The sequence below is a fragment of the Chelonoidis abingdonii genome, chromosome 3 (genome assembly GCF_003597395.2).
Source record: "Chelonoidis abingdonii isolate Lonesome George chromosome 3, CheloAbing_2.0, whole genome shotgun sequence".
In the NCBI taxonomy this organism is placed as follows: domain Eukaryota; kingdom Metazoa; phylum Chordata; order Testudines; family Testudinidae; genus Chelonoidis; species Chelonoidis abingdonii.
Window position 1 is genome coordinate 38,651,889 of NC_133771.1, and position 26,378 is coordinate 38,678,266.

The following is a 26,378-nucleotide window of genomic DNA, read 5'->3' on the forward strand; positions in this document are numbered from 1 at the left end:
CAGTACCAGGGGTGGCTCTAGGTATTTTGCCGCCCCAAGCATGGCAGGCAGGCTGCCTTCGGTGGCTTGCCTGCAGGAGGTCCCTGGTCCCGCAGATTTGGTGGCTTGCCTGCGGGAGGTCCGTCGACGCTGCGGGACCAGCGGACCCTCCGCAGGCATGCCGCCGAAAGCAACCTGCCTGCCGCCCTTGTGGCGACTGGCAGAGTGCCCCTCGTGGCTTGCCACCTCAGGCACGTGCTTGGCATGCTGATGCCTGGAGCAGCCCCTGCTCAGCACATTTGAAGACCAGGACAAATGTTAGGAGCCTAACTTCAGGCACTCAACTGGCAAATCTTGGTCCCCGTTTTTACACCATGATGCAACTTCTGAGAAAAAAAAAATCAAAATAACGTTAAAAATATGCTAGGAACAATTTCATTCAAGGATTTAGATTAATGTTAAAGAAAACAAACTGACTCAGTTTGAATTAATGTTTGTTAACTTATGAGATTTAACAATGATGAACAAAATATGAAAAATAGTAGCATTTTTATTGATAGCACAACGATAGGCTCCTTATAAAATCACACAGAATTGCAATATTGTGCCTGAAATAACTAATTTCTTTAAGAAAATAAGTTATTTGCAATAATCACAACATAGAACTGGATTTCAGTTACTATACATGTATTTTCTTGCAATGCTCTGGCTGTCTATAAATACTGGATCAAGTGATGCCACCTTTGCTGCTATAAAGGAGTGAATACAGTGTAAAACCGCTGTCAGATCCTGAAATTCAAGTTCCTGAAAGAGGAATAAAAGACAAAATAGAGGTGAATCATTACGGATCTAATCATTTTAAGTAAAGTGAGAAAAAGGTTAGCAAATAACAGTGTTGTTTACATGAAAATCTGGAACTTTAAATGGAACTGTAAGGTTAAAAATCATAATCTTAAAAGAACAATTCTCTTACCTGGTTTACTAACAACCCTTGAATTATGACAATTTACTTTTCATTCTCTATGCTGTGTTTTTTTTGTTTTGTTTTGTTTTTTGCATTTTACACAGTATGACAACTGAAATAGACTATTCAGTTTGCATTTATAAAGAAACAATGGACTCATGTAATCTCTGACTGAATTTGTTATGGAAAGGTGACCATAAGGAAGGAAGGAAATTTTCACTTTATGTTTTCTATGTAATTCCTAAATATTACAGTCTATTTTTGGGAAGATGTATATTAATACTGCTTGCTTAAGAAAGTGATGAGACACACAATCAATAAACTCTGGCTCTGTGAGTAAGTCAGAGTTGCTTCTCTCATAAATTCCCTCCTACTTTTAGTAACTCATACCTTACTTTTTGAGCCAACTTATATCACTTCTTTCTCCAATTGCTACCAGCCAGTAAAAGGATGATTTTCTGGTAGATGAATATAGCTTAAAAATAGGTCAATTTACAGGATACTGTAATCTATAAAGTGTCCACTTGGCAAATAAACCATTGGGATGTTTTTCATTTTGAGCGGAAAACATTCCTTTTCAACAGGACATTTACTAAGCATGCTTAGTTACAAAGTATATCCTTTACTCTGCTGTAATACAAAGCACTGGACATTTGCCTTTGCAATAATAGTATTTTATGATCTCTCCTAAACTAAATTGCTTCAAATAGTATATTTGAAACTAAATGTTGCGTTCTGGAAAAAACTAGTTATTAGAGCACTTCACCATTGAAGAACATACATTTATTGGCAGGAGCTGTTTCTCTGTATGACAGAACATTTCTCTATAGTTTTCATAAAGAAAATTCCCAGCTCTTTAGGGACTCGATTCTGCAACCTTTATTCACACAATTAGTCCTTACTCACTCAAGCAGTCCTATTGAGGTCAATGGAAATACTCACGTGAGTGAGGATTACTCATATAGTGTCTTGTTGAAAAGGAATGTTTTGTGAGGATTACTCACATGAGTAAGGGCTGCAGGATCAGGCCCAAGATTGCCAAGTAGACCTTTCTGAAAATGAACATAATTTTTCATATTAAATTCATTGATAAAGACAATGATCACACATTTACAGAATTTTTTACTTTAAACATCCCAATGCTGTTCATACAGTACTTTATATATAAAGACCACTTCTCCAACTCTGGAAGCAGAGCAACATGACACAGCTACTCAAAACTGAACAAAGAACCCCATATCCAGCTGAAACTGCAAAAAGAATTGTAGATAAGCAGAATATACTTGGAATTTGACTAAGACACCAGGGTTAATCCTACCATGATTAACACTCATACAGGATTTTGAATGGACACAGTTTATCAGAACCTTGGTTTACATCTCATCTATTTTTAGATACAAAGTACTAGAATGAAAGACGATTGGAATTTGAAGGGAATATTTCCCAGCATAGCATTTTTTTCTAGATGCAAAGGGATCAGGTTTTTTCTCTGTATATTTCATTGTCCTTATAATGTTTGATTTTTCCATTTGCTGTAACTATTGTATTTCTAATTCTCCTGTAATTAACAACTTTGCTCAGATAGCTAAGACTTTTTGTTTCTTTTCAGCAGCTTCATTTTATTGACTTTTTAGTTTGAGATATTCAGCTTGACTTCCTTGGCAGCCAAAGATAAAGAGACAATTGCCCAAATAAACCTCTGACAGCAAAGCACATTTGTTTATAGAATGGGGGAGATAGCTGTATTATTTTTTATAAATATATTTATCTCTGTCTATATGATTACTATGACATGTCTGCTACGTGGTTAACATGAGTTAACTTAGGCCTTGTCTACACTACAAAGGTAGGCTGACATAAGTAGCCTTATGTCAACCTGCTTGTGCACAGGTCTATACTTAAATTTATTTCCCATGGACAGAAGTGCCTCATTATGGCAACACAGTAACACCACCTTCTCAAATGGCCTTGAGCCACCATTGAAGTACAGTGTTTGATGCGATGCAAGTGTGGATACTGTGCAGCCTATAGCTGCTAACAGTCCTCCAGCAGCTGTCCCACAATGCCTGACACTGACCATTTTGGTCACAATTGTGAACTCCACTGCTCAGGAGTCAGGGAGACCACAAGCCACCCCATCCCTTGCATAGTTTTGAAATGTCTTTTCTCATCACCCAGCTTTGCAAGCACAGCAACTGCACAACCAACCATGCCAACTCCCCACTTTAAATGAACTCCTGCCTGAAGTAGACAAGAGGTTTTGGATCTCTTGGGCCTGTGAGGAGAGGAGGCTGCATAGGCACAGCTATGGACAAGCTGTAGAAACATAGACATTAATGAGCAGATTGCACAGGGGATGCAGATGAAGGGGTACAACAGGAATCAGCAGCAGTGCTGCGAGAAAGCAAAGGAACTACCACAGGTATACCACAAGGCCGGGGAAGCCAACAATCAATCTGAAGCCAAACCACAGACCTGTCACTTTTATAATGATCTGCATGTGATGCTTGGCAGACGTCCCCACCAGTGCCCTGCAGATCACCGTGATTCCTCTGAGGAGCCCTGCCGTGAACAGTGAGGAGGAGGAGGAGCAGGAAGAGGAGGTGAAGGATGCTGGATGTGACCGGAGGGTCCAGTTAGCCTATGAACCAGCACGTGTTCAACACTCCACCATAGTCTAGTCAGTCCTGGCAGCTGAGCACAGGCAAGCCTGATGCACAGGAAGGACATGGGTAAGCATGTGAATGCATTTCCTATTACAATGTTTAAATGTACAGAGGGTGCCCAACCCAACTCAACAGGACACAGCTACTGACTTTTTGTTAGCTACTTGTACTAGAAGAGGTATGTACCGGGGTGGACCCCCGCTCCTGCCCTCAAGGGCTTGAAAACGGCGGTGGAGAGAGCTGCAGCTTGAAAAGCTGGGCTGACTGGGGAAGCGGCTGCAGCTGGGCCAAGCCCCAATCAGGCCCCAGCTGGCCTGTATAAAAAGGCTGTGAGCCAAAGGCCCAGGGTCAGTCTCTTTCTAGCTGTAGAGGGAGATGGGCCTGGCTGCAGGGAGGTAGACACAGGGTACCTGTGTGAAGCAGGGATGGGGAAAGGCAGAGGAGCTGGGGAGCTCCAGCCTGGAAAACCCCAGGCTGCAGCTTAGCAGAAGGCCAACAGGTACTTGGGGTTTCAGAGGGCAGCCCAGGGGTAGGCCAAGGCAGCAGGTCCAAACCTAATCTTGCCAGTGATGAGTAGGCTGATACTGCAGTCTGCCCCAAGGCGCAGGAGCTAGACAATGACTGGCAGTAGCCATATACTGAGGTGAGGTGGGAATAGTGGGTGGGAGTTCCCCTGGTAGGGGGAGACCCAAAGAGAAAGGGGTTACTGCTTGGGGGCAGCACCCCAGCTAACATAGCACTGAGGTCCTGGGAGGGACACGGGGGCCAGAGGACAGGCAGATTACCAGCTTGCAGAGGGCGCTCCAGAGCTAGAAGAGCTAATTCTAAGAAGTCACCAGCAGGAGGTGCTGCAGGGGTAAGTCAGTCCATCTACAAGGTAGTTATACAACAAATGGAGGTAGAGCTATCATCTGCTTTTCATCCCATGTAGAGTTAGCCTTGGAGGCCAAGAGGAGCTGTTTTTTTATGTACACAGGGATGTCACTTGAATCTTCCTGAGAGATCTCAATGAAACTTTCATGGAGGTACTCTGCAGTCCTCTCCTGAAGATTTCTAGGGATGGCAGCCTTCTTCCATGGTAGTACACTTTCCCACACCAGTCAACGATGCCTTCAGCAGGCACCATTGCAGTAAACAGGCTAGCTGCAGGTGAGCCCAGGCAGCTTTGAGACATCAGTAGCAGCTGTCCTCTCTATTCCTTTGTTACTCTCAGAAGTGAGATGCCAGCTAAAATCACCAGTGCCTGTGAAAAATAGTTCCAGTGCTCAGTGACATTGCCCTGCACTCATACTCATGGACTTTAGGGGACAAAATTTTGTTGTTTCATGCAATCAAAAAATGCTGTCCTCATTCCCCTCACCCCTGCTGGACTATACCTCACCATGACTGGAACTGGAGAGTAGTGCTGTGCACAGGCGCTCTCCAAGACTGAAATCTCAATAAATATGTCTTGTTTCAAACTTTCTGGGAGCAAGAGAAGGGAGTTCTGAAACTTAACTTTCACTTTCAACGGTGATTATACAGACAATGATACCTCTGTGTGTTTTATCTGTAGTTGTTGCTTTTGCAGCCCTGATGGGCCATCCCCTCCACACTCGTGGAACACCTGACCATGATAAGGAGAAGAAAGATGAGCAGATGCGATGGTATGTTCAGTGAGCTTCTGAAAGCCAGTGCTTCATTGGACTGTAAACAGAGAGCCAGAAAGGTGAATATTTCAGATAGTATGGAGAAGGAAAGGTCAGATAAGAGGCCCAAGAAACCCAGCAGGAAAAGGAGAGAGAGATGCTCCAGGACATAATTTGGCTTCTCCAGCAGCAAACACAGATATTGCAGATTCTAGTTGACCTACATGTTCAACGAGCACAGGCTTGTCTCTCTTTGCAGTCAATTTTAGCACTTCTCTACACTCCCCAACATTCCATGTGACTTCAGGGGCTGCATCCATAACCCTATCACTTTGCCTTGGGGGACAGTAAGGATGATCATAGCTTCACATACACTGACCAGACAAAACCAGGCTTGCTATATGCATAGCCAAAAGGAACTGAAATGGACATGAAAGTTCTTTCCCCTTGTTAAGTTCTATTCCATTAATTTATTTCAGAAGTTTTCATTGTATGTTTTTTTGAATTAATTGCACATTGTTTTTTATGCTGACTTTGGTATGCCATAAAATCTAGTTTTGGTAAATAATTCATCTTTATTGCTTCACAACATATGCTGCAGAATGCTTAGTGCAACTGAAAGCACTCACTACTTCTTATTGTACAAAGTGACAGAACTCATAGGATCAGTGACATAGATGGCAAAATAATTACAAATGTACAACAAGAACCACAAAATTAATAGGTATATTAACAGACAGAGTTATATTCATAAATGTACACCAAGCATCACACAATTCTTAACAGCCCCCAAAACTTCAGGACCAGATAGAGCAGAGTCCACCAGACCAGGTGTCTGACGGTTAAGGGGTTATTTCAAGGCCTCTCTCAGCCACATAGCTCTGCGTAGAGTTCTTCTAATAGCCTTACTGTCTGGCTGTTTGAACTCAACAGACAGCTGGTCCACCTACCCACTTCACTCCAGTGGCAACTTTTTTCTCTTTGTCTCATAGACATTATGCCGAACACCACAGACAGCTGAAACCATTGGGATATTTTTCTCCCTGAGATCCAATCCTGTGAATAAACAATGCCAGCATCCCTTTAATCTACCAAAAGAATGTGAAACCATCATTCTGCATCTGCTGAGCCTGTAGTTGGATGTTTCCCTAGTGTTGTGAAGGTGGCCAGTGTATGGCTTCATGAGGCAGGGGAGTAAGGGGTAGCCTGGGTGATGTAGAATTACTATTGGCATGTGAACAAAAAATGTCCCTGCTTGCTGCTTTCTGAACTGTCCTGTGTTCTTTAAGATGCTAGCATCATGCAACTTCCCTGACCAGCCCACACTGATGTTGGTGACGCATCCTCGGTGATCCACCAACACTTGCATTGCATAGATGTTGACGTGTGCTGTGGGAAGGTGGTCTGGTGCCAAAATAGGGCTAAGTGTACCATTGCTCCATCGCAGTTCAGGAATCCCACTCTGCACATGCTCCACTATGTTCTCCACATTATGAGAATCACAGTCCTGTGTAGCAGGAGACAATTAATGACTCTGCATACTTGCATGTTTACTGTGGATTTTACAACTCCAAAATGATTTCCCACTCAATGGTAACATTCTGGCATTGCAAGCGTCTGTAGTGTGCTTCTCCACATTCAGTGCCGCTCTCATTCTGGTGTCCCTGAGCTGGAGGGCTGCGGTGAACTTGGCTCACAGATCCAGGAATGTGGACTTTCATGCCCGAAAGTTCTGCAGCCACTACTTGTTGTCCCCAAACTGCATTATGAGGCAATCCCACCAGCCAGTTCTTGTTTCTTGGACCCAGAAATGGTGTTCCACCATCTGCAGCTGCTCCATAAATACCACCAACAACCTTGAATTGGTTTTCACTGTGTCCCATAGCAACCTGTCCTCCATGAAATCGTCACGTCTCCCACTGCTGTGGTTCTCCTGGTGGCTATGCAAATACCCAAGGATCATTCATCCTGTTTTTGCAACACTCATGATAATAGTACAGAACTGTGTGGGATCCTTGCTTCTCTCAGAGGCAGCAGGTAGTGAGAAGTGCTGTGCAATTTTGTGGGAAAATTTTTAAAAAGGCACAAAAATTATGGGAGATATATTATGGGAGGAAGAAAGTTTCATGTCCCAGTCACCCATGTCCCAGTCACCCATGAATGACTTATTTCTGCCCCATCACACATTACATACATTTCCCAAAAAAGAGTATGCTGGATGATGGCAAGTTGCACACTGAGATACCTATCCAAGGTACATCGCACTGTGCATTGACACAAGCACTCCTGGTGAGTACGTGCAATGCCAATGCAAGAAGTTCAGTATGCATGCACACAGTAATATGCTAACTGCTGCAGCTTTATACCAACATAACTTAACTCAAATGAATTTTTAGTGTATACATGGCTTTAGCTCAGGAGATTTACTCCTTTCCAGGAAGACAGACTAACTGAATTGCCAATATTTATTAGATGATAAAATGAATCCATTGCTGAAAGTCTATTTCTGATCTCTCTGATGAGATGCATAAACCAGATTAAGCAGGTTCAGAGGTTCTACGACTGAAAAGGAACTTTGAAATGGATAAAAGACTTCCTGTGAACTCAAAGGATAGACACTGCGTGAGGGTCAGACTGAGATAGAGACACAGGCTGCAAGAGATGCAATCGGTCTCATCCAGCTCCAATACTAGGGGTGTCTGGGATTACTGGGACGCGCCAAAACTTCCAAGGAAAAGTTAAGGTTTAGGTCAGATAATGTGTACACAGGCATTTTGTTGGTTTAACCCTTTTCCTCTCTGTTGTATTCCTGCTGACAACTAAGTAATACTTTGCTTTGAACAACTTGTTCTCTGTCACTGCATTTTCATAGTGGTCACAGCACTCAGAGGGAGATCTATCACAGAGGCCAAAACCCATCTGGCCCTGATGAGGAGACAGTGTTGATGAACAGAGGTGTTGTACTATGGAGATCCAGTCTAGAAGAGGCGGTGTCCAAGGAGAGACAGCAAAAGGGGTCATTGGTATAGCTTACCTTGAACTATAAAAATTAAAGGATAATTGTGGAGAATGAGAAAGCTAAGTTCATTATTTTTTTATAAATATCATATGCATCTCAGTTTACCTGTGTGATATTCTTCTGCCTGAATGCATAGAATTAAATCAAAAGAGGCTGTTGGGGGAAGCTAACGGGAAATGAAACAATAGCAAAAGTAGCAAGAGTCCTTGAGGAAACAAAGAGGAAAACTTTTAACTGAGGGATATAGGTAGGTCTGTCCTGACATGCATAATTAAACACATGGGGGCGGAGGAGAGAACTTATTCTTTAGAAGATAGGATTGGGGAGGTAAATGTATCATTAGGCAGAAAACAGTGATTGTGCTAAGTAAGATAAGTAAATAGATCAAGCTAAGTGGAAAGAGGTCTTGAAGGGAATCCCAACAGAGAAATACTCCCTACCTGACTCCAGCTAGACCTAAATGTGGGAGATACTTATTCTACAGTGCATAGAGAAAAAGGCTGTCCCCAAACTGCATTATGAGGCAATCCCACCAGCCAGTCCTTGTTGAGCCTCATATATTGCAGCTCAGATTTTTGCCTAGTTTGAAGAATAAAAGCCAACTTGCCACTCTCCTTTTCAGGAAATTGGCAGAACTCACAGTGGCCTTGTGACAATGATGGGGAGAGCTGACCATGCACAAAAGGGGACAAAGAAAGTAACATGGGGGAGGGGGAAGGGATACTCTACAGATAACTCAGTGATTCAGTGACCTTTCAGCATTTCAGCATTTGTATTTTCATGACCAAAATGTTCTAGTATAATTTCTTAATTAATTGGTCACAAGCAGGTTTTCTATAACATCAGGCATGAATGCTTTCTTGTCTCAGTTATTTTTTCCCCCATACACAGATTTATCATTATCGAAAGGAAAAGACCATTTTACATTAGAATGACCATACTGTGTCAGACCAATGGTCCATTTAGCTTGATATGTCTCTGACAGTGGCCAAATCCTAGTGCTTCAGGGAATGAACAGAACATTACGATTTTGAGTGCTTCATCCCCTGTCATCCAGTCCCAACTTCTGGCAGTTGGAGGTTTAGGGACACCCACATCATGGGATTGCTTCCCTGACCATCTTGGCTAACAGCCATTGATGGACCTATCCTCCATGAATCTATTGAATTCTTTTTTTAACCCAGTTATACTTTGGGCCTTCACAACATCCCATGTGTACAAGTTCTACAGGTTCACTGAGCAGTGTGTGAAGATGTACTTCCTTTTGTTCATTTTAAACCTGCTGTTTATTACTTTAATCAAGTGACCTCTGGTTTTTGTGTGATGTAAAAGGATAAATAACACTTCACTGTTCACTTTCTTCATAGCATCCACAATTTTATAGAGCTCTATCATTTCCTTCCTTAATCACCTCTTTTCTAAGTTGATTAGTCCCAGTCTTTTTAATCTTTGTTCAATATCCCTTATTGTTGCCCTTCTCTGCTCCTTTTCCAATTCTAAGACATCTTTTTTGGGCTGAAGTGACCAAAACTACATGCAGTATTCAAAGTGAGGGCCTATCATGGATTTATGCAGTGGCATTATATTTTCTGTTTTATTATTTATCCTTTTCCTAATGGTTACTACATTCTGTTAGCTTTTTTTGACTGTCGCTGCACATTGGGCAGATGTTTTCAGAGAACTATCCATGATGATTCTAAGATCTCTTTATTGAGTATTAACAACTAATTTAGATCACATTATTTTGTGTGTATAGTTGGGATTATATTTTCCAATGTGCAGTACTTTGCTGAATTTCATCTGCATTTTGTGGTCCAGTCACCTGGTTTAGTGAGATCCCTTTGAAACTCTTCGCTGTCAGCTTTGAATTTAACGATCTTTAATAATTTTGTATTATCTGCAAATTTTGCCACCTTACTACTCACCCCTTTTCCAGATCATTTATGAATATACTGAACAGCACAGGTCCCAATACAGATCCTTGGAGAACCCCGCTACTTACCTCTCTCCGTGGTGAAAACTGACCATTTATTCCTACCCTTTGTTTCTATCTTTTAACCAGTTATTGATTCTTAAGAAGACCTTCCCTCTTATCCCTTGGCTGCTCACTTCACTTAAGCGCCTTTAGTGAGGGACCTTGTCAAAGGCTTTCTGAAAGTCTAAATATTCTATATCAGCCTATATCAACCCTATCCAAATGCCTGTGGACTCCCTCATAGAAATCTACAAATACCATGTTGCATCTTCCTCAAAATATTGCATTTTCCTTAGTGTCTGATAATTTCATTCTTTAGTATAGTTTCAACTAATTTGCATGGTACTGAAGTTAGGCTTACCAACCTGTAGTTGCCAGGGTTGCCTGGGGAGCCTTTTTTTAAAATAGGTGTTACATTAGCTACTCTCCAGTCATCTGGTACAGAAGCTGAGTTAGGCAATATGTTATATACCACGGTTAATAGTTCCACAATTTCATATTTGAGTTCTTCAGAACTCTTGGGTGAATACTATTTGGGCTTGGTGACTTATTACTCTTTAATTTATCAGTTTGTTCCAAAACCTCCTCTGCTGACACCTCAGTCTGGGACAGTTCCTTAGATTTGTCACCTGAAAAGAATGGCTCAGGTGTGGAGATCTCCCCCATCTCCACCATAGTGAAGACCAACAGAACAAATTAATTTAGCTTCTCCACAATGGCCTTCTCATTCTTAAGTGCTCCTTTAGTATCTTGATCATCCAGTGGCCTCGTGGACTATTTGGAAGGTTTCCTGCTTCTGATGTACTTTACAAAAAATGGTGTCCTTAGTTAGTTCTTCTCCAGATTCTTTCTTGGCCTGTCTTATCCTTTGTTTGCCCTTGACTTCCCAGAGTTTCTGCTCCTTTCTGATTTTCTCACTAGGTTTCGACTTCAAACTTGGGGTCTGACAAGGTGGCAATGAGTAATAGTAACCTACAATAGAAGTAACAAAAGGACACCCAAGTTCTGAAGATGTGCTTTCACAGATGATCAGTAGCAAGCTACTTAGGTTTCTAAAGGTAAGCAAATGTTAAAGTGCTTTACTAGACCAGGACCCTATCTATAAAAAATATTTTAAATATGTTTTTATGGGTTGAATATACTATTTATATTGAAAAGTAACTGCTTATCTTTCTCCAAAGAGCCAGCATGCACCGAAGTTACAATTCATCAATGACTTAATAACCTTATATAGAGTGTGATCCTGAGATCTATAGTCTGGGAGATTCAGTGATACACAGTGTCCTTGTCTTTAAATCAAGAGCCTGAATCAAATGGGTAATTTATAAAAACTACCAGTATTGTAGTAAAGGAATGGATTTTTGCTTTAACCTGTCTGGGTTCCTCTCCTGTGATGTTAGCATAAATGCCATTAAGGCACAAATAAGTATGTTTAACAAAGCCACAAATGCCAGCAAATTCAGAGTTAAAGCTGAAACCTTGTTCTTAACTCTTATTATTTGCATTTATGTTACTGTGCAGCATTGATGACTATGCAGTATATTAGTATTCTCACTGTTCAGAACTTCCTTAATCTTTAGGCCTTGCAGGATGAGCCAATCATGAGGATAATTCAGATACATGTTGATATCTGTATATGTTTTAGTAAAATAAAAAAAACCCTTAACATTATTTAAACTCTACATTTGACTTGTTTCCCAACTAGCAGAAGTGCATCTGCACAGTTTGGTTCCAGCAAGAAAGGAATACAGGAATACAGAATTACCTTGGGAACAACTAGTCTTTATGGTAATTCCAACTTCATTGACACAAAGCAGTACGGGATATCTCTCAAATAAATCTATTTCAGTAAGATTCCAGTCTGATTTCCAAAACAAAGAGGTCTGGATATACTTCACATAATCACATAGAACCAGACCTTTAAAAGATCTCCGTACCCACAATCAGGTCCAGATTTACAAGAGAGCTCAGCTCCCATTTAGGCAGGAGACAGAAGGGACAGCTGTTTATAAAAGCTTAGCATATTGGGTTCTGCAGGGTGCTGAGCACTTTTAAAAAGTCTGGCTCTTATTTAGGTGGCTAATTGGGAGTTATTTTGAAAAATCTAGACCCAGTTGTGGGTGCTGATCGCTGGAAAATCTGGCCCCCAGAGAATCAGTTGTTCAGGACTCATTTGTACTTCTTAAAAGTTTGCATTATGATAGGGAGAAGGAAGAAGTGCATAGCTTCAGCAGTGGTGTCTGGGGGCGGTATACCTCTGTAGGACATGACTATCTCCTGGGCACTAGGGGGAGCATGCTGAGAGGCATCCCTTGCTATACATATGTTCATGCCAGTGCAGCCTGGCAACCCACTCTGGGTTTTACCTCCTCTGTAGCTTTTAATACCAAGAGCAGCTCAAATTGCCTCCTCCACCACCACCACCTCCAATTCTGTAGACAGTTTTATTACTACTTCATGTATTAATGGGAAGAATGGCCACAATAAGGTTTGTAATCTGAACCGGACCAAACCTTTTATACAATACACTCGTTACAAAATTCCTCATGCTGGGAAGTGCTGAGCAGCCACAACTCCAAAGGATTTAATGTGAATTACAAGACGCACAGCCCCTTTCAAGATCAGGGACTACTATGCTATTAGCAAGGAAAAGGTAACATTTCCAAGACAAACATCTCTTCTGTCCTATAGTAAAAGCAGTAAAGTTGTGAACACATCTAGGTACAGCCAATGTAGCAATGTAACTGCTGATGGGCTGACTGTGCTGTTTTTTAAAAAAAATAATTATAGCTGGTTAAAAATATTCAAGTTATTTTTAAAAAGGAAGAGGCAAGAATCTTTAGGATCCTGCTTTCACATGTGGCTAATTAATAGATTAAGAAATATTAGTTCAGAAATTACCCTGAAAGAACAAAGACTATTTGGGAACTTAACTAAAGTGTTTACTTTGTTGTAATTGGTGGTAAATGACAACTAGCTGCTAAAATATTCATTCAGGTTTCACATGCAAAATTAGATCTTATTGTGAAAGAAAAATGAAGTGTAAAATGTTAAAAATCCTTTGAAGAAAGTAAACATAATGCTTATTCTGATTTTTTTATATCAGAATCCACACAGCATTTTTTCTGTCTTGCCTGACAGATACGGAGCATATATGGAAATAAGTTTTCTAAATGCACATTTTATATACAGTAGATGTAAATTATTAATCAGTATCTCAACTGGATATAAATACCAAGAGAGAAGAAATATTGTTGTTGATATGTTTTATTGTTTATTTATTCTTTTTTTTCTCCAACTAAAATGAAGTGCATGGGCATGTTTTTTTCTGTATTATAATATAGCCTTTAATATAACAGTTCCCAGCTCTGGCCAAACAAAAACTTTAAACTTGAATTATAATGTTTGCAAGCTATATCACAGAACATACAAAAACTGTCTTAAAGGATTTTAGGATCTGATCCAAACTCCAGTGAAGTCAATGGAAAAACTCTGACTGACTTTCAGCCCTCAGTGACATTAATTAGCATTCTACACACAGACCAAATGAAGCATATGGACCTTAGAAAAGAGCAAATTCCTTACAAACCTTCTCATTTTATATTGTGGGCTTACTCTTACCTCATCTAAGTGCACTTACTGTATCAAGATAAATAACTAGTCAGAATGGGAGTAATCTAAAAAGATTATACACAGGATTTCAGACTGCTCTTACCAATATTACGTAAACAGTCTTTTAGCTATGAAAAGAGCTATCAAATGTACTATCAGTGTTGAATCCTCTTTGATATCTGTGGGCATTCAATGCATGGAATAAAGTAAAAGTAAGTCCATCAATGGATTTCAAGAAGGCAGACTTTAGAAAACTCAGGAAGTTGGTAGGTAAAATCCCACGGGAAGCAAGTCTAAGGGGAAAAACAATTGACTATAGATGGAGGAGGTAATGCTTGGATTTGTAGAGATCCATCCAGGGTACATACCCACAAGGTTCAGGCATACATTTACTCTACTCATCTTATTCTAATGCTTTTCAATGAGCTTTCATTTTGTTCTGTCAACATTTGTATTATACATATACACTTGTGTGTGTATGCTCACACATACTTTGTACTTATGTAGCATCTTCAATCTGAAGAGCTCAATGTTCTTAACAAACATTAATGAAAATACTTGTGAAATAAGGAAGTATTTTTATTCCCATTTTATAAATAGAGATATTGAGGCACATAATGGTAAACTGACTTGTCCATGGTCACTCAGGAAGCTTCCTGAATCCAAATCTCCTGGCTCCCCTACTAACACATGCCTCTATTCATATATAGGATCCAGTACGGATACTCTCACTGCTGGGTCTGGTGCTTACTAAACATGAGTAGTTCAACTGATGGTAGTAAGCATATTGCTGGGTAGTTAGTACAATAGTAAATAAAAAAGCTGGTTAGAAAATAGTTTATTTCCTTGCCAAAATTTTTGACTTTTTGTTAAAAAAATATATTTTTTCTGTAACCAAAAACTGAAAAAAAATTGTGGTGAAAACAGCCAAAACCCACAAGATTTTCAAGTGAAAATAGTCAAAAAACAAAAAAAAGTTCAGTTTTCATCCAAAAATACCCAAAGAGGTTTTTGGCTTTTCAATGAAAGATCAAAAATTTTTGAGGAAGGCAGACACTTGCAACAAACAAACAAACAATAATACTAATAATAATTTGGTCAAAAACAATTTTCCTTTGCGAAAAAATTAGACTACCTCTAAATATGTTTGTCAGATAAAGATTGCATAGGCAATAAATAATGGACCAATTCACAGTATAGAACTACAAAGGAAAACAAGTTTTATCTGTGGCCTTTATTTTCCTCATTTATGATAAGAACATAAGAATGGCCATACTGGGTCAGACCTATGGTCCATCTAGCCCAGTATCCTGTCTTCTGACAGTAGCCAATGCCAGGTGCACCAGAGGGAATGAACAAAACAGGTATTCATCAAGTGATCCATCCCCTCTCGCCTGTTCCCAGCTCTGGCAAACATAGGCTAGGGTCACTTCAGGGCACGGTTTTGCATCCCTGCCCATCCTGGCTAATAGTTATTGATGGATCTGTCCTCCATGAAATTATCTAGTTATTTTTAGAACCCTGTTATAGTGTTGGCCTTCACAATATCCTCTGGGAAAGAGATTCACAATGTGTGTTCTGGGAAGAAATAATTCCTTTTATTTGTTTTAAACCTGCTGCCTATGTGCAAGTACATTATATCCACTGGATCACCCTGGTCCACATGCTTGTTGACCCCCCCTCAAAGAATTCTAGTAGATTAGTAAGGCATGATTTGTAAAGAAGCCCAGAATGTTTTCTTCTTGCTACCGTTTTTAACATTGAAAAAAATCAAGTCTTGCTAATTTACAGTTTTGCTTATAATCTTTGGAGTACAAATGGGATTATAACCTCACAAGTAACAAGAGACTGAAATCTGACCACCACAAGAGGGGAAGGATTTTTTAGAATGTTTAAAACTCTTGTTTTTACTGATTTTGCCCATTGTGCCACCTAAATTCCTTCACTGGCTTCCTCTTCTGCATTCCATCACATGCAAGGTCTTGCCATTGCCTTCAAAGCCATTCATGACTGTATTTCCCTTCTTATTTGATTGTATTTCACTATTGCACACATTGTAGCTGTAGCTGTGTCAGTCCCAGGATATTTGGCAGACAAGGTGGGTGAGGTAATATTTACACTCTTGAATGAACTCACACAGGAAAATGATAAAAGACAAAAACACCCCTCTACTGTGGGTGACCACTCTTCACAATGTGATCACTCTAGATCTGACCTATCAGTACTCATCCTCAAAGGAAACCTGCGCAATACTTTCAAAAGATGAGCCTGGGAGTTTAAATTCATTACTCTGCTAGACTCTAAAAACCATGAATTGAACAGAGACACTGGATTTATGACTTATTGCCACAATCTGTAACCCATTATCCCTCTCTTTTTGTCCTATGACTGCAGAGGTGTTAACAGGCCACTCTAAATTGAATGATCCCTTACAATATGTGCTAATTACTTATGCTAAACAATCTGTTACAGCTTACATTTTGCTTTGACTCGGGATACCTTTCCCAGACCCTAAGAAGAGCTATGGATGGCTTGAAAGCTTTTCTCTCATCAGCAGAAGTTGGCTCAATAGAAGATATTACCTCACACATCTCTCTGTATTTCACTTTGCTACTCTCCAACCTCATCTGCTCTGCTAGTGATCCCAGGCTCAATGCACTATTTCTCCCATGCCAATGTCTGCACAGGCAGCTTGAAACATCCTCAAACTTTGGCAGAATCAAAGTCCATTACCTGGACCCAGTTCCAGATATCATAGCAAGCACTAGGTCTGTGCATCGAACCAGTACTCTGAATGTAAACATCACTACACTGAGGTCTTATACCCAGATCTGAATTTTGAGGCTAAAGGTCTTGTCTAAAGTGATTTAAAAAAAAAAGGATTGTGAATCATACAGCAGTTGCTATGTAATCAAAGTGCATCTTATCACTATTTAATACCTGATTCTGCACAATGCTGCATGCTCTCATCTCACTTCAAAACCAATGGATTCAATGGGAGTTAGGGTGGTCTGCCCCTTGCAAGACTATGCCCTTATGTAGGCGTTAATAATGGATAATAATAGTTACTTAATTTTTTTTATTAATGTAAGCAAAGTCAGGATGAGCTCTACCCTGACATCTGGTGGTGAATTATGGGAAGTGTGGAAAGAATTTCAGGAAGGGTGAAATCTCAGATATTTGCATGGGCACGCCCAGTATAGCCCAAGGCAGCCTGGGATGGTTATTTTGACAGCTCTGGGATCCCCAATTTCTTTGTTATTGGGGCAGGATAAATAAAGTGTTGCCACCTGATTATGTGAATGAGGAACTTTATGACAGAGATGTCTCAGTATAAATTAAGTGACACTACTAACAAGCGGACATTGGGTTGCAAAACCCAGTGAATTGAGAGAGTTGGGGACTGTGTGTGACCTGATGGTATGGTCCCTTTGAGGCCTGGAAACACAATTGCACATCCTCCTCTTCACTGTAAAAAGAGTTGTGCTAATTTTGATTCCATTAGGAGTGTATTAGAGACTGCTGAGCTGAATCATGTTGGGCCAATGGTGCACCGCACCAGGCTCCCCTACTAAGAGCTGAAATCACTGACTGCTGTGTTAACTAGTGGGGGAGTCTGAGACCTATCGTTAAGCGGCTGGCAGAGCAGAGCAGTTTGCAGCATGTTGAGCAGTCCATGGAACAGTGGTGGAGTGAAGCGGTTTGCAGGATGGCTGGAGGAGCGGCACAGCTGGTGTAGTGAGTGGTCGCAGTGAAGGCTGAAGCAGAACCCACGGAGAGGCGGAGCAGTTGGCCCTGGCCACGTAAGGTGCCCCTTAACACTTTGTGTGGACTTCCCCTCCCATTTCACCCAGGCTAGGGGGTAAACTCTGCAGATAAACTTTGAATTCTGGGGTGGCACTGACCGAGACTTTCAGGTTGTTGGACTTTGGGTGAATTGGCTTAAGAACCCTAAGGGGGAAAGGACATTGCCAAAAGTACTTGGAGGTGGGTTTTTGCTTATGGTTTGTGTTATAATTCTGTTTGTGTGTTTCTCCAATGGATGCCGCATTGTTTCTCCTTATTAAAGGATTTTGCTACACTCAGACTCATGCTTGCAAGAGGGAAGTATTGCCCCTAGAGCACCGGAGGGTGTGGTATGTAAGTGTCCCAGGTCATTGGGTGGGGGCTCGAGCCGGTTATGCATTGTGTTATTGAAACGGAACCCCTGGATACTGAACCCGGCCCTTGTTGCTGCCAACTCAGAGGGGCAGAAGGGTTACATTAATAAGTTAGAAAAATCTATTTTTTGCTTAAAGCTCTAATTTTGCTATGTGGCATCTTGAAAACTATATTAAAATGCTTTAAAATAAAACATTTTAACTATTTTTTTACATGCATTTTAAAATCAGTGTTTTAAGATATTACACTTATTGCTGAAAAACTACACTTAACTGAAGGCACTTCAGAGAAATTATTATTCTGAATGACTGTACCACAATTTTTCAGAATACATCTCAGGAACAGAATCACATAGATGGTGTAATAAACCTATAGACACCACAGGACTTCTATTAGTTGCACAGCTTCTAGAGAATATGAAAAAAAAATATGTGATTTAACTGTTGATTGTAAACATGCGCAGTATTTAATGAAAACTTTCATTTCTTTGATATAAATTCAATTTATTTTTTTTAAATGGAGAGACTATATCAGATACCTTCATCTCAATTTGTTTGGTGTCTAGATTCTGAAAAAGCAGTTTTACTCTTGTTTTTCCATCGTCTGAAGACCCCTTGAGCTGAGAGAATTTAAACCTCCAGAGCACATTCTGTAAAAAAAAAAAAAAAAAAAAGTTAATTAGGACTCTAACATTACACTCTTATACCCAAAACATTGCATTATTGAGTAATTTTGATCAAACATTGAGAAGTTAAATGTAATGTAAAATAAATGAAGGATTAATATATTTCAGGCAAGAGGATAGTTGCATAATAAATACAATTTATCCACCCTATTTCAAACATAACAGCAAAAAAGATACAATTTGTATTACTATCCTACCCATGTAAGGGTGATTAGAGATCAGGGTAAAATCCTGTGCCTATTGAAGTCAATGGGAGTTTTTCCATTGACTTCACTGAGTCAGGCTTTCACCACAGACCTTAAATCTCTCAAGCCTCACTTGGCTCATCTGTACAATGAGGGGAATGATACTTCCTCACCTTAAACCAGTATTGCAAAGCTTTATTTTAGTGTGTAAAAGTGATTTGAAATCCTTAGATGAAATGTGCTACAGAAATGCAAAGCACTATTCTGTGTGTTATTCAATCATTTGTAAGCCAAGAAATAAGAATCCCCAGGACTGTGCCAGCCTTAGGTTTCTTACATAGCAATACATGGAGCTATGCTACAAATGAATCACTGGATTTACTGGGTATTTTTAAAAATTACAAAGAGAGACTTATCAACATTGGGAAATTAATTGTTAAAAATCACTGTAATTTTCTGTACTTCTCAAAATGTTTTCCACACATTAGTTTTGGAGTCAGAAATGTAAGAAAACGAAACCAAACAATCAGAGTACAATTTCCTTCTAACGTTTTTGTTACCTCCAATAACATTAACGGAAACGTGTATGCACACTGAGGTGAGACCAGATCCCTGGGAGTTGGTGGAGGAAACATGAATCATTCCTGGTTGAATGCTTTGAAAGCCATTTAAAATGAAATAACGTCAGAAAAGCAGTTTACTGTGTTCTTGTTTTTTAAAAAAAATCTAGCTTTTTTAAAAAAATCCATATTTGAAAGCTGTTTTCTTACTCTGGACTAGCAATATGTCTCACCTGGAAACAGCAGACATTTTGACTGAATATTTTTCAATATTTGGAAGATAATACTGATTGGATTTCAACCTGGAATGGCTGCTTTGTGGTTGCAGCTCCAATTAGAGCGGGAAGAAATGCCAAGTCCTCTTCAGCAGAGGTTAGATTATTTTCACTCACCCAGAAGATGGATGTACTGGATAACTCTGAACTACTCCATGCAAACTGGACTCCTGATACATGTGGTTAGTAAAATCAAGAAGAGGAGCGTTAAGTTATTTGTTTTTTAGATGACTGATGCTTGCTTACAAGAGAGCAGGGTCTCGGCTTCCCTTAAATGAGTAACTAAAGAAATGATTGCTTAACATTGTTGTTAATTATTACATCAGAGTCTTCATATTCCCTTGATGATGATGATATATTTATATTATCTTAGTGCCCAAATGCTCCAATCAGTATTGGAGCTACAGCACGCTGGGCGCTGTACAAATATAGAAAGAGACATAAGCCCCAAAGTCTTATAAGATAAAGAAAAAAACAGACAAAGGTTAGGGAATATGAACACACAAGCGAATCAACCTGGTGAAGAATTGGCATAGCTTTGTTAGTTACATGTACTCTATTTTTTTGTAACTGGAGGAAGAGATATAGGAAAGGAGGAAGAAGAAAAGGATAGAGCCATGTTCTTGGCTTCCGGACGGTATGAGATTTGCACTGATCACACTGAGTGATAAGCTGCTCCTAGCGATGGACAAAGATTAACTGTCAAGTTGATCAAAAGTCAACTGAAAAAGATACCAGACTTATCTATATGGTGTGGGGATAGGATGGCTTTCACAGGGCTCTGAATGGTCTCTAATCCTTTGAATGGGAGTGAAAGGGTACTAGATAAGGACCTCGATCAGAAAAGTGTTGAGAGGAGGCAGAAAATCCTAATTCTCTCCTTCTGTCCCCTCCAACCCCCAGCTCAGCTGAGCCGGCAGTATGTAGTACCCCAGATTTCCTAACACAATAGCTCTGCGGCTCTAAAACATATGCTAGCCAAGGCTCATAAACCACAGTACAAAGTAGCTGGACAACCAGAATATGTTCCAAAGCTATCATATTACAGATTAGTTGCTGCTATCCATTGCTGCCTCAGCAAAATCAGCAACTGTGGGCAAAGAAATGCTTTTTCTCTCTTGCACTGTCCTATGGGGAGCTGATATTTCCTGTCTGCAGAAAAACACTGGATTGGGGTGGGAAGCAGTGGCCCTTTCTTGTCATCTTTCCTCTTCCTGAAGTTAAATGATTGAGGAACCACCATGTAGAACCACCTGACAATCCAAGTGAAGGGGGTCTCAGGGACCCTAGCATGAAACAGGATTGGGCTGATGAGAAGTCTCTCTGAAGACAACAGAGGATGTAGGGGAAACGGGACATTTTTTGAAGGAGAGGGATGACTATGCAAAAGGCCTCAGCTCAGTTCCACAGAACACTCATGGCCAATGCTTAAGGTTGAAATAGAACTGTGAATCCAACTACCTTCTGCACAGATTTGTATGAAGACAACACGGCAAGCTGCTCCCAGCAAGGCCCTCTAGTTTCCCTTACTCTCATAAGAGTCTTGTACTTTCTGTTAATGTGTCAATGTGAGATTAGTGTTGAGGTTGAGCATTTTTCTGCAACGTCTTCCCCCTAATACATTGAATTAGTCAGGGCAGCATGTATTGATCAGGTACTCTGATCTGCCATTAAACATTGATTAAGGTAATGTTTCCCTTTTTGCTCTTGAAAAAGGATGGGATAATTTGATAATTTAGTCTTCAGAAGAGAAGAGTGAGAGGGGATTTGATAGCTGCTTTCAACTACCTGAAAGGGGGTTCCAAAGAGGATGGAGCTTGGCTGTTCTCAGTGGTGGCAGTTGACAGAACAAGGAGCAATGGTCTCAAACTGCAGTGGGGGAGGTGTAGGTTGGATATTAGGAAACACTATTTCACTAGGAGGGTGGTGAAGCCCTGGAATGGGTTACCTAGGGAGGTGGTGGAATCTCCATCCTTAGAGGTTTTTAAGGCCCTGTTTGACAAAGCCCTGGCTGTGATGATTTAGTTGGTGTTGGCCCTGTTTTGAGCAGGGGGTTAGACTAGATGATCTTCTGAGGTTTCTTCCAACCCTAATCTTCTGTGGTTCTATACTAGGTCAGCCATTTTTCTGTATCAAACCTGCAGCTCTCTATTCTAAATTAATATATTTTAAAAAGTCTTGCCTGAAATTTGTGGACAGTTCTCCATTGACTGTACAAACCGTTATTTTAGATGTTGCTTTTTTAATTTTTAAAAAGGCTCCCTGTCCTCTTAGTTAGTGGGAATAAGAGATGGTCATACCAAAACTCATTGAAACTAAACAGGAAAATATAGCCAGGTGTCACCATTTCCCCAAGTGACTTTTTGATGTTTGTAATGTGCTGGGTAGAGTTCTTCAGGGAGGCATTTAATTGTCATTTCACACTAGTGTTCCATTTCAGAATATAGGACAGGAAAACAAAGGCTAAGGTTATTATTTAAAAAAATATATAAATATTTTATTTTATTTATTTGGTAATATTCATCCAAAGGATCCCCTAATGCTCTCCAAACTTTACTTTTACAGGAATCACTTTGTGTCTCACTGAATTGCAGCCAACTGTGGAGTAGAATGCAGAATCTGTTTGAAAGTACCTAACAGCACTAAGACAACAATTTAGCATAAGAAGTTTACAGAAAAGCCATAGCCAACTGAAACTGCTGAAATAAGAAAGGTATGTAGAATCTATTTGTGAAGGCCTCTGCAACGTAATTAATACCAACACTCTTGCAAGAAAGAAAGAAGAATGTGAATTTACAGCTCTTGAAATTTTATACTCTAGTAAATAATACTGCATGTGCTATGGAATTATTCCAGATTTATACCAGCATCAATGAGAGCAGATCCTAGTGATGAAGTCTTTAAGCAAAACCACTTTCAAATTACAGATACATATTCTAAAAACAAATACTTTGGTCCATATTTCAAAGAAGGGCATATTTTTGCTTTCATCTAAATCCAGAACGGTTCGATCAACTTCCTTCACACATGTTTAAAAAAATATAGCTCTAGTTAGCGTTAAGGTTAAAAGTTCATTTGTTTGTTTGTTTATTGCCAGAGTTACTGTGTTGCTAAAAACACAGATCCTCAGGTGGTGGAAATCAGCATAGTTCTGTTAAAGAAAAGGGACTTACACCAATTTATCTATGCTCAGGAGTTTGCTCACAAAATGCAATAAGGTTCGCATTAAATTTTAATTGAATTGTGGAACATTTTGCTGGCTTTGCATCCTCTGCAGATGTAGAAAGTGGCTCTCTCTCCACTACTGCAGCTTCAGTAGACAGGGGTCTGCTCCTGCCTTCTCCATCCACATTAGGAAATCTAACACTAGCATCAAAAGAGCACAAAGACCAGACTTTGCTGGGTCTTGCAAAGCTAGAAGGGAAAGGAAGGTTTCTTACATCTTCTCCTTGCTTCTTGAAACTCCACATAGGGCTAAGCCCAATTCAGTCTTTTAATTGTCTTATGGTACAGGGATGGTTTACTGTTCTCCAAAACACACAGGTTCAAATCACACATCACTTCATTTTCTCGAGATCAGTAAACTGCTGTCCATCTTGTGTTTTTTTGGGGAGTGAAACCTTAGAAACTGACATCTGGGTTAAAAATCCAATGGCTTTTCTTTTGTTTGTTTCCTGTAAAAATAATCATTTGTCTTGGTGTCCTTGGCAAAATGCCCCCTTCCATGCTTATGGCACAGGTGGGCTATCCCTTTCCAATCCACAGCTGGGTGCATTTCAGTGTGGGACCCTATCAACAGACTTTGTAACATGCTTTGGGATCAAAAGTGCTAGGTAACTGTAAAATATTATTAAAACCAAACTCATTAACAGTAGAATAGAACAGATTATGTTTTTAGCTCCTTTTCCTCTTACCTTTGTTTTACTGTCAAAACAGGTGAATCCCAAGGCAAAGTCAACTGTGAAACACAGAGTTACTCCTTGCCAGCTGCACATATATGTTTTAGACTGGAAAAAATATTAATGTTGAGAATACAGTTTTATTACCATTATTATTTTTATCTAATAACAGTACATCTTATTTTCTGTTTGTGACAAGATACCAAGCCTGTAACCATAGCAGAGAATTACAGCAGTCTATTGATAAAAAAAATTAAATTCTGTAAAAATAATATATATTTACAACATATTATCAGAGATCTGTTCACTTAGGCTGGTTGGTTTTTTTTTAAAACAGTTCTTTAGAACCTGGCCTGATCTGACCTATGCCTATCCACTACAAAATGAAAAACTAAACAATCCAAACTAAAAAGAACCATTTGTAAAATCCTCTGAGAGAGATTTTGGAAGACTACTTAGAACTGACTCGAAAGGCTAAATTGATTATATAATAATTGGTTCTCACACGGTTTCTAACAAACTTTGTGTACATAATCAAATCACTGGCAACTGTCTAACTATGAGATCAGTATCTGCCTGCTTCACCTCTCTGTCTACTTTAACTTTTGAAAATAGTCTTTTTGATTTTACAAGATTTTGTTGAACCTTGTAAAACTACGGTAAGGTGCCATTACAGTACCAATGGTTATTACTAAACCAATTAACTAGCACTGCTCTCTTGTCAGCTGCTGAAATATGAATGTTAATTCTTTGACCTCTTTTTAAGTTAAAAAGAGTTTGAGGTTAAACTTATGAAAGTGTTTTACAATTAAAAGTCTATTCACATTTAAATTTACCTCTATCCACATCTCTAATAGCATTGGTATTGCAGTTACAGACCAAAATACAGTGTGCACATTTAACATATAATTAAGTCTTCATGTGAACTGGATTCAGACTGTAAAGACAGGCAGTCTTCAGCACTCCTGGCTATAAATTTAAAAAGGGGCTTGAAGGTTTTCACATTGACATCAACAGCAAAAATCCCACTGATTTCAGTGTATAGAGCTTTCCAAAATGTTTAATATAGCCTCTTGATTTACTAAAAGCTGGAGATTTTCCAAGGGAACAATACCTGGTTCTCATATTAATGTCTCATAAGCAGCAATGTCATCTCATCTTTAGAGATTTATTTAATATTTTATATCTGGATAATCTTTTTGAAATGCCAGACCTCAAAAAAGAGGTTCTATCAAATGAATGGTTTGTAGGAAATTGGTAAATTAATAAAACTCTAGGTAGAAAGTTGATCCTTTTGGTATTTTTTTTTTAAAAAAGTAGTAAAGCTTGAGATGTTGAAAAACAGACATTTTGACATATTCTTGAATTTTAGTATTTATTGCTTTTGAAGTTTCTCATTCCAATATTTAAAAAAAAATCTTACTGTTATGATAAAAATACAAATTTTTGTCAAACTTAGTGATATTCTAACGTAAAAGGAACTTCAACTGAGTTACAACATTGATATTTTATATAGCTACGTTTTTAATGGTTGCAGTTGATGTAATTCATCTATCAGTACTAGAGCTGGTTGAGTAATGGGAAAAAAGATTTGTGAATAAGCAGTTTGATTTTGATTTGCTGTGGATCATACTATTGGCAAGAATATTAGTGACTGCCATTAAATTATTAACATGTTTATGAGTCTCCAGAATTTCATATATTCATTATAAAATGTCATGAATTCTTATTCATCATTTGTTCTACACTATTCTTCTACTGAAAAGATTCTGTCATCCAGGACATGATTCAGCAAACCACTTAAACACTTGCTTAACTTTATAAATATGTTTTAAAATCAGGAAGCTGAAAAAAATAGCACATACATAACCAATTACTGAATACTAAAAGTGAGCAGTTCACAAAGAATTACCCTGAAATATTTGGTGAACATTGAAGAGTTATGCACCTAACAGAACTGGTTTGCAAATGACTTGCAAACTAAAATACAAAACAAAACCAAAAAGACAAAATATGTTGCTTTTTCAGTTTGATAAATATAGTGCCATAGATCTAACCAGGAGCAAACTTCATTAAAGACATGACATAGTCTTGTCCCAGAAAACATCATTCAACAGAAATACTTGGGGTTTAGCTCTATCTATTAGGGGAGAAAGTTGATGTTTAACCTGAAAGGTTACACATTGCAAATGCTCACTGACTTAGAATCTGAATAATCTTCAAAGGCCTTAGCTTGGAGGTTATTAAACACTTTCATGATGTGGATCACATATTAACAGAGATCTTGAGAGGATTACCTCCTCTCCCATTCACCAAAGCATAGACCACTATCCCTTTCCAGTCATGACTGTGATAACCACCTTCCTTTATGTTTGTGATTGCACAACATCCCTCTGGATGACTACAGCAATCACCAACATGGAAATTTAATATTAGGCACCCATTTAGTCTACTTTTAATTGTTTTTTACTGAAATCAATAGAAATTAAAGCCTAAACACCTTTGTGGATCTGGGCCTATGTCTCTAGCCAGCTCTTGGTAGGTCCGAAGCAATGTTCCACAGACCACAGTTTGAGAACTCCTATGAGAGTTATTGACAGAGGAGGAAAAAATAGTGTCACGGGTGTCACTGGCCCTTTAAAGGGAAAGAGGCCAGTACACCTGTGACTTGTCAGCTCACTCCTATTGGGCTTAAAGGAAGTGTAGCGAGGGGGGTCCCCTCCCCCACGCTCCTGAGACAAGGCATAGGCTAGGGACCCTGCGGCCCCGG

General features: G+C 39.4%; 1 protein-coding gene across 1 annotated transcript in view; it reads right to left on the reverse strand.

Moving 5' to 3' along the window:
• Nucleotides 1–561: 561 nt before the first annotated feature.
• Nucleotides 562–26,378, reverse strand: part of SNTG2 (syntrophin gamma 2) — a 534,493-nt gene continuing 508,676 nt past the window's right edge. The window contains exons 15-18 of the mRNA XM_075063695.1: nt 23,624–23,716; nt 18,543–18,653; nt 1,948–1,995; nt 562–783 (exon numbers count right to left, since the gene is read on the reverse strand). Coding sequence (XP_074919796.1) covers nt 652–783; nt 1,948–1,995; nt 18,543–18,653; nt 23,624–23,716 — 384 coding nt within the window. The 3' untranslated portion in view covers nt 562–651. The remainder of the gene's footprint in view (nt 784–1,947; nt 1,996–18,542; nt 18,654–23,623; nt 23,717–26,378) is intronic.